Raw genomic sequence first — 9460 nt, 5'->3', positions numbered from 1 at the left:
TGTTATTTTTGCACATGACTGAACAACAATAAGGCCTGGACTTAATCATTGGTCCATCTGTCATCTGTCATAGACCCTGGTCCCTGCAGTGGCAACACACTAAATTCCTCCAGTGGTTCCTAGTCCCTGGGAAAATTTCCTGTGGTGGAAACAGGGCTACTACTCACACCTCTATTTACCAAAGACTTGTCAACATCATGTTTTATTCTCCCTTGAAATGTTATTTTCACATGCTTGGCACATAATTAGATGTGTTATAAACAATTAAAAGTAGTTAAGTAGCTTTAACTTGATCAGAATTAGTAAACAAATAAACAAAAAACAAATGAATCTTTCATGGTATATGAGTGTGCATGGAATGTAAAAAAGTAGGATTTGCAGCAAACTATTATACAATATTATACTGTCTGCTTCTCCATGCACATTAATCCAGCCCTCTGGGGAAGGACAAGGTTAAGAGATATTAAAAAAAAAACATCCACAACACTGTGCTAGATGACTGGCATTAAAAAACAAGCAGATGCTTGGACACAATTTAGGTTTCAATCTGATTTGATTTAGTTGTCAAGACACTCTGCACATACAGTTTGGATTTATTACAGTGTGTTTTGGCTGTTATTTGACTACATAATCTGACCTAGTGGTGTGAGACTGCTGCTGGTAGGCGTGGAGAGAGAGAACAGAAGAGGTTATAGAGCTCCACCTAGTGGACAGATTGGAGAGGTGCACTATGGTTTGTCTTGACAGGGTGAAGAGTTAGAATTTAAGTGTTAAGCTGCTAGTAACCCGTGGGAGACAAAGTGTTGTTGAAAAGTAGTCAGTTTTCTAAAAGCCCCTGATATTCCCTGTACAATCTCTTTAGGATCTGGCTTCAGTGGGATTTTCAGTATATTAGACAAGATGGTGAATATTAGAGCCCAAAGGCTTTTTATTTTGGGGTAAGTACAAAACTATAGGTTTAAATGGCTTCTTGGAACTGATATTTGTCATAGAGAGGGGGAACATTTGGGGATGTTTTACTGAGATTAGATTTTGATAGATATAACCAAAGGGCATTTTAAACTGTATCAGGCAATGTCTGAAATGAATAGAGCGAGTATACTAACAACTTTTGTCTCATATATCTTTTGAGATTTGTTGACCAAGCTCATCCTCAAATGTACACTTGTAGACCAGAGATGAAGGTCCAAATACCTTTTTCTTGTCAAAACCTGGCATACATTACCCACAATGCATTCAAGTGTGTTATGCTAGTAACATAGATAATGTAGCCTCAAGCTGCTCACCTCAAGCAGAGATCAGGAGCAGTCTGGTCAAATCATCTTTTCATTCCATACCACCAGATTTTTTCATTTTCTAAGTATTCATCTTCAGCCTTAGACTCAAATGTAATTTGTAATATACAACGTTTCTTTTCACAAATGTACCCCTCTTAAACCTCTACAGCCTTTAAGTGTAGAATCTGTGGAATTCCCCTTTAATTAAACATTTTGAGCATGCTGCCCTATACTGACATAAATTATACAGAAATATAATTTAGCATAATGGGTGTTTTGGATACTGATACTATGAACAACAGCAAGCTGAAAGCAACATTTTGTCAGAATTAAGTTTCTTTGTTTTGTTTTTTTTGGGCTTCTGCCTTGACTTGGATAGGGACAGCTGAAGATATGACAGGAGAGGGGGTAGAGAGAGAAAGGGGAATTACATGCAGCTAATGGGTCACGGGCGGGAATTGAACCAGAAACCGCTGCAGAAGACAAACAGCCTTAGTACATGGGGCGAACGCTATACCAACTGAGCTATAGGAACAGCCCTGTTGCTTTGTTTTTTTTTTTTTTTTTATTGAAACTATTTCAATCCCACTTAATAGTAACAGTTATTGTTATGACATTAATATCAGTAATAAATCAGAGGTCAGATAGTTCTGTTTTTCATTTGTAGTCAGAATAATTGAGGTCCAGATAGATGATTATGTACAGTAAAATGTTTAATCACTGATAGCACAAGAGATACTTACATGAAGTCATTGTATATTTAATATTTAACATGTCATTAAACATGACTACCAAAGCAAATACTAGTTAGAACATTTTGTGATCTAAAATGTATGTCCATAACACATTCCTGCAGTTAATAACACGCAGCTGTCACAGTTGCATATAATCAATACACATTCCTACAGTTATGAACATCCAGTTTTTACACCAGACACTATCTTAATTACACTCATTATACATGAATATGTGAGTTTTACATAGATACGTGATAGCTTAAGGATTCAGTTTCCAAAGAATACATTTCAGCTTTCACATTTTCCTCATGTGCTGTATATCATGATACATATCAGAGCATGAGGAAACCTGCAGCACAAGTACAACATCGGCATCAGACAGGTGAGAAAGAGAAGAAAAGGAAAGTAGACAAGGACATGAACAAGGTCATAGAGGTAGAGACATACAGTAACAGATTAGGGCAGGATACAGACAGAAAGAGTCTGAGGTTGGAGTGGAGAGGCAGGATGAGGAAGATCAATTGATGAAGGAATAGGGAGAGGCAGAGAGGATACAGAAGTCACATATGACTTGTGACCTGTCAGCTAGAGATAGTGCAGATGAAAGGGCATGACAGATTGAAGAAGGGTGGAGAGCTACCTGGGTAGATATAATGAGGTATGATTGGGTTTAAGTGCATGGGATATGGGGCAGACTGGTCACACTCTAGCATGCCACTTCAGTGGACTTTGAGATCATCTGATCCACATTACTGTTAGAGATACTCTCCATGGAGACATCGGTGTGTGAGCGCCCACGCTTGTCCTCAGTCCCCCGTGAGTGTGTTCGGCCACGCTGCAGCTCATTAGTGTGTGAGCGACTACGAGAGCCATCAAAGGATGAAATGCTGGAACTTGAGGTCGTCCGTGAGCGAAGTCTGGTCATGCTGGCACTGGACACTGGAGAAAGAGCAGAAACATTAATGATCTTCAGAGTTTATTTGGAGTTTTATTGTGTTTTATATTAAAGGGATGGTTCAGTTTCAGGTAGTTATCCATAGTAAGTGTATTGCCTACAGTAGATGTCAGTCAAAAGAATTTTTCACCACTTTACCTTGCTGTCAGACAGGCGTTTCTGATGGGAAACTGCGGTTATAAAAGCCAATCATCGTTCTCTCTAAAGCCACCAGACTCTACTGGCAAAATCAGTAATTTTACCACACAGAATAGGTAAAATAAATCAATTTGGCAATGGAGCCTGGTTGATTAAGCTTTAGCTTACGCTTAAACTGATATTGATTATTTTTTAGATGGGCATTGTTAGGTTAGGTGGCTTTGCCCACTGGTACTTCTATCTTCTTCTCCAACCACATGTAATACACTGTAGGTAATACACTGGCAATTCACGAGATTATATCAAAATTATGATATTATTGTGATATAAATGATATTTTGCCTTATACTTTGTCTTTTTTTTCTATAGTACTTTAATATTTGCAAAAAATATATAAGAGTAATGGTGAGAATGGTCTATGGTGCAGAAACTGAATTATTCATGAAACGCTCGCAATAAACTATTGGTGTCCAAAAAAGGAAAGAAACAGGGGTAGGACTAACTAGTTGCAAAGAGTGGCACCTTCAGAGACTTTTTGGGGAAATACAAAGTCTTGACTTCTGAGATGTAACAGTTCTATGTTAGGGTTCATTAACAGTGACTTACAGTATCCCATGCCCTGGATGAAATATTTGAAGGCTTCAATCACTTTGGCTGGCTGTGGAGAAAAAAATAATGAAAAGTATTAAATGCATTTCCAACCAATAAGAATTGCAGACTCTCCATTGTTGCCAGCAGAGTATCCAATACAATGTCACAGCCTACCTGATCAACCTGAGGAAGTCCTCCACAGTCCGCCATCTAAAACAGCAAAGGGCAAAGCTCAGCTGTAGGTTTCACTCTGTCACATTAGAATCACACATCTTTTTTTTATATATGTAACTATTTGGTTGTTTGCTTTATTTTCTTACCTTGAGCAGTGTGGTCTTGGTGGGGTCGAGTTTAGCGTTGCAGTCGACCACAGCCTCAACAGCTGGAGAATTATCTCCTACAACCAGCAGAGTGGAGCACCTATAAACAGACAGGAACGTGAAATAGGCAGAAAAACTAGTTAGGATTGATGGACCTTGCTGAAATGATACATTTTTCACCACCCTGCTGATATACCCTGTTTAAAGGTCAAGTGTCGTACTAACTTGAGGGTCCTGGCATTGATGTTTCCTCCAGGGATAGGCCTCTCCACCTCCAGAGCAGTGCGGCTGTTGTAGGAGCGGAAGAACTGACTGATGTTGGACTGGTTCATGGTGGTTGTGATATGATGACGGTACGTAGCTATGAGGTCATGGTTGGTCTCAATCTCATCCTGAGAAGAACAGTTTTAAAGTAAGAATACATTTATGTAGTCTAAATCTAAGGCTCAATTGTGAAGTTGTTTTCAAGTGCAAGTTAACACAATCCGAGATGTCAAGTAAGCCTGATAACTTACCTTTCCGAACAAGTGTGCGATGACTGTGTCAGGGAGAGTGTGGGTCCATTCAGTGATCTATAACAAACAAAACACATACACAGTTACATTCAGCTACATTCAGGTAATAGTCTATATGCGTTTAGATTACAAACATTACTAAACCATCCCTAACAGCTGAACAATAAGAATAAATTAAATGTATGTATTAAATTTTTGTTTGCTTTTAACACTGAACCATTGGTAAAAAGTTGAATCACACAGTTCCACCACAATTATTTCCAAAAAACAATGTACATCACATGTCAACAGTCTTTCTGAATTTTATTTCAGCAGCATCATTGCTATGCTGCATATAAAAGTGATAAATAAAATACTTGGAACTAAACTGCTACACACACACACACACACACACACACACACACACACACACACACACAGTACACATTGCTGACCTTGTTTGCAACACTATCCATTAGTCCTTCAGCGTTGGGGTTGATGTTGAGCAAAACTAATCCGTCCACCAGGTCAGGGTGATTGAGCTACACACGCAAACACACACACGCACACACACAAACAGAAGTCCAGTTAGTGATATGACTTGAACAACTCAATTATACTTATTGAAATGTTTTTCAGCAGTTCTGTCTTTTATTTTTCTTTTACTGTGTTTACAGGATATTGTCATGTTACACATTTCTACAGCCACATATTTTGAGCAGTTTTTACCATGCATACTGACTTTCTGTTTCCAAACTATTTTTTGTGGATAACATGGCTGCTGTCAGGGGCTTTTGTGTACAGAAGATGTGTCATCCCACCTCTAGGACTTAGGAGATATGTTATTTTATCTGTGTAACTTTTGCATCAGAAAAGTCTGATCAGTTAGGATGTATGCAGTAAAGAGTTACTTGAGTTTTTATTTTGCAAAGGTATGTTTACTCTCTATCTCAAGTTCACATGGGATTTAGAGAAGAGATTTGAACTCACAGCAAATTTAGCCAGGATGTAGGCTCCTGCTCCGACTCCCAGTCCAATCACACTACGCAGCCTGCAGAGAACAGTCAAAAGGTAAAAAACTGAGATAAATCACAAATCCTAGTGAGTAATAAACATGTTGAAAACTTCCTAAACTTTAATGAAAGGACAAGTAAAAAGTATTTTGTTTGTCTGTCTTACCCAAAATGTTTGAGGACGGTGGGCAGTGCTTCAGACAGCTGGTCCATGGAAGGGTAGGTATACCTGAGGGGTAAATGTAACCATCAGAAAGTGTGAGATCCACTCACTTCTAACTTTTGAAGTCATGTTAAATAATTGTAAAGAGAGTCAGACTGCTGTAGAAAAAGAGTAGGAAAGACAGTGTACATACGCAGTGGGCAAAGTTTTGGCTCCCTCGTGTTGTCCTGGTGCTTCAACGTGACAAATTGGCAAATGTCTGATGATTTCAATCATGTCCTCGTGGTTGAACAGTGTATCAAAGCAGGACTTGTCTGTAAAAAGAAAATACAAAAAATAAATAAATTCTGTGGAGGTGAGGTGATGAATGGTGATAGAAATAGCGAAAGTTTATAAAATGTGGAATCTTCATATTCAAAATGTAGATGAAGTCTGATTATTTAGAGGAAAAGAAAATATAGGAAATGCATCCATGAAAACTAAAAGCTAAGAGGTTTTACATAATGAATCAACAAGCTGTGTTCCTTCATATACACACAAAAAGAAACCTAAGCTTTGGCATACCTGATATAAACAAGTAAATAAATCAGAAACCTCTGATAAACCAATCTTAACTTAGATAACAAAGTTCGTACGTGTTTCATTCAGTATTTTGTTTCTGTCTTATTCTGTCACTTGTGTACAGTTGTGTTACATCTGTGTGCAGAATATAAACTTTATAAACACTATTCTCTCATGGGGTGTACTTACGGTTCAGTCCAACATCATGAAACGTCAAGATGACGGGGCGGTTTGCCCTTGGAGTTCCTGACATGGTGCAGTGGACGTTCCCATACTGAGTCTCCACGTGCTCCTCCTGAAACAAACACACACAGTCAATCACACATTAATACATGTTGATGTTTGTGTGCGTGGCTGAAGATACAAATTTAAAATATATATTTTTTTTTTTTGCAAAGTAGATCAGCATTCAAAAGTGCTGTATTTTTCTTCGCTGTTGCACAAACATGTTATGTTGTTGCAGATGATGCACAAAACCAAAACTTAACAATTCACATTAAACCATGCCTCAACCACATTTTACAATTTTGGAATCAAACTTATTGTATAACATAAACTGCTATTTTTAGAGTACAAATTAAATTAATAGTTGCAATGATAAACATTCTTTCATTTGGCTGTCTTGTTAAATGCAAGACACTAAACTGTGCTAAACAGAAGACTTAGAAAACATAAACTGTATGTTTTTCACTGTAGCCATGCAGAATAAAACCTGATGATTTCGAGGTTAAAGTCACTAAACTTTGCACAAAGATTACAGCAGTAACTATGACTCTCACCTCTTCATTACTTTAATCTCTCTCTGATAGGATACTCACAGTGATTTGGGGCTCGAAGACAGAGTCACACTCGTTTTCCTCCAGTACCATGGCTGCTGATGCAGAGTAGAACCCAACAGAGACACAGGAGATGTGCAGTAGATGCAGAGCAGAGGCCCTCTTGTAGAGTAGATCTTTGAGTCTTAAGTTCCTCTGAAGTTTTGAAGCAAATTAATCTGTATTTCTGGACACTGCCAGTCCTGTAGTCAGAAGCTACCTGAGAGCAGCAGTACTGTAAGTGTGCTTGATCTGGTTTATATATCCTCCAACACTGATCTGTCTCTTAAGCCCCAACTCCAACCTGGCTCACATGTGGCCAACTGGCCCCATCCTGTTTTAATCTGACCTCAGGCTGCTGCGTTCCCACAGAGATAGCACCGGATTTCTACAGGGAATTAACCAGAACAGCTAAAAACATAACCTCACTGTGAAGTCTTCATGCATCTTAAGATACTTTGAGCCAAATATCCAGCTGTAATGACACATAATTCTGTCATTTTACTTCGTGATTACTGAAGTTAAGATTCTGATGATGATTTGTTTCTTAAACTTCCTCTTTTTCTAAAAAACAGCTTTCAATTATGTATTCCTATCTCTCACCCAGAGCAACTGAAACATATGGAAACTAATCATTAATTTGAGCTGTAATGAGTTTGATAGGTGGGAACCTACATTAATGTCACAGGTAAAGTTTGTTATTTTTTGCCGTGAGACGTCAGGGGAATCACAACACCTTCAGCCAAGCCATGAGCAGGTCAGCTGTCTAATCCCCAGCATGCCATCTGTTCCTCACAGCAAAACATTCAGCTCACTACAGGTCAGTAACCTTGACCCTCCTGCTGACTTAGTACAATATATTAGCTTAATTTGGAGACCTACTGTGCTATCCTTTAATTTACAAAAACAGTATAGCTTATAACTATAAGGCATGTGTACATTAGGTTAGTCTAACTACAAAAAAGAACTTTGATTCTTTGACTCTGTTTTTAAAGTACTTCTTAAGGCTGGAGCCGGGCTTTGTGTAGCATTGAATGCACAGTTAACAACTAAAAACTACACTGGTGAATACTTCTCTATATTTATTACTGGCTGTGATGGCATGTGGCTTGTAGTGCCTTCACTTTGTGTGTGTGTCACCATGGCAAAATGTGGTCCTGTAGACACATACTGTAGTAGAAACTACAGAGAGGCAGCTTATAGTAATTTGGCTTTTGCAAAAACTTTAATTGTGTTGAACCCATCGAGAACCTATGTCAACAAAGTTCTGTCCAAACCAACCAAAATCCACCCCTCATTTGAATATTTCAGCCCAAACCCAAATACAGCCCAACATTTTTCTTAACAAACTTCTTGCTCTTGTTGCAAATGTTGATGGACACTGCAGCTAGTGTGATCCCATCACGAGACAGTCTCTCTTTTATACCTTGTGTGTGTGTGTGTGTGTGTGTGTCATGTTGTCCTGGACCTACTGTGGCTTGAACCTCTGCAGAAGTAGTTTAGAGTACTTTGCCATGTGTGTATATGCAGAGACGGAAGTAACTAAATACAAATACTTTGTACTTAAGTAGAATTTTCAAGTAGCTGTACTTCACTTATCAGTATTTGTATTTATTTTTCTTGACATTTTAACACAAATATCTGTACTTTCTACTTAAATTTTTCAAAACAGGCTTGTTACTATAGTTTTTATGCTTTTATTGGTTATTTGTACTTTGCATGACTGCACACCACCTTGCCAACTGATTTCAAATGAAATGGATGGGACAATAAGAGAAAGGAATGTTCCTTGGTGTATTCATCAGTGCATATCATACATGACAGACGCAGCAAGATGAAACAGGCATAGAGGGAGACACAACTATGGTGAAAAAGTGAGGTTCTGGTGCAAAATCAGCCAGTAGCAATGTCCATCAGAGGGCTACTTTTTACTTTTACAGCCTACTATGAGCAGCCCATATTTCTGAACCTGTACTTTTTCACTTTTACTTGAGTAAAGTAGTTGAATCAGTGCTTCTTCTTGTACCAGCCTATTACCTACTGACTACCACCTCTGTTTTTATGACATGTTGTCAACATGATAGCTTCACAGCCATGCAAGATGCAGTGTGTAGTTGTGATTAAAGTGAAGACGAGGTTCGAAGAAGCAAGGTTGAAGTGAGGGCATCGGAAGCAGGGGGATAGGTACAAAAGGCGATATTGACGTGTTTTGCTGCACTGCAAAACATATTGGTGGTAATTTGGCCAGTTATATGGTATTAATATTTAATAGTCTTAAGTTAGGCTGCAGCTATTAAAAACAAATGAGGAAAGTCAGGTTTCTGTATTACTTGGGTTTGTAAGTTAAGTGTTAAAATAGTGTGGTGCTTTTAAAAGAGGATAGGATAAAGTAGACA

The 9460-nt window shown here is 38.4% G+C and overlaps 1 protein-coding gene across 1 annotated transcript; it reads right to left on the bottom strand.

Moving 5' to 3' along the window:
• Window positions 1–1972: 1972 nt before the first annotated feature.
• Window positions 1973–7128, bottom strand: LOC146321246 (protein NDRG1-like). The gene is made up of 12 exons (XM_084726311.1): window positions 7068–7128; window positions 6439–6544; window positions 5882–6002; window positions 5692–5754; window positions 5503–5563; window positions 4968–5054; window positions 4534–4590; window positions 4244–4410; window positions 4019–4118; window positions 3873–3908; window positions 3714–3765; window positions 1973–2953 (listed from the first exon to the last, which is right to left on the bottom strand). The coding sequence occupies exons 1-12, from the start codon at window positions 7116–7118 to the stop codon at window positions 2721–2723; spliced, it is 1134 nt and encodes a 377-aa protein (XP_084582437.1). The 5' UTR covers window positions 7119–7128; the 3' UTR covers window positions 1973–2720.
• Window positions 7129–9460: the final 2332 nt, after the last annotated feature.

Source organism: Lutjanus erythropterus, chromosome 9 (assembly GCF_056507025.1).
Source record: "Lutjanus erythropterus isolate fLutEry1 chromosome 9, fLutEry1.hap2, whole genome shotgun sequence".
NCBI lineage: Eukaryota > Metazoa > Chordata > Actinopteri > Lutjaniformes > Lutjanidae > Lutjanus > Lutjanus erythropterus.
Note: the sequence above shows the minus strand (reverse complement) of the source record. Positions and strands in the feature narration are given on the sequence as shown.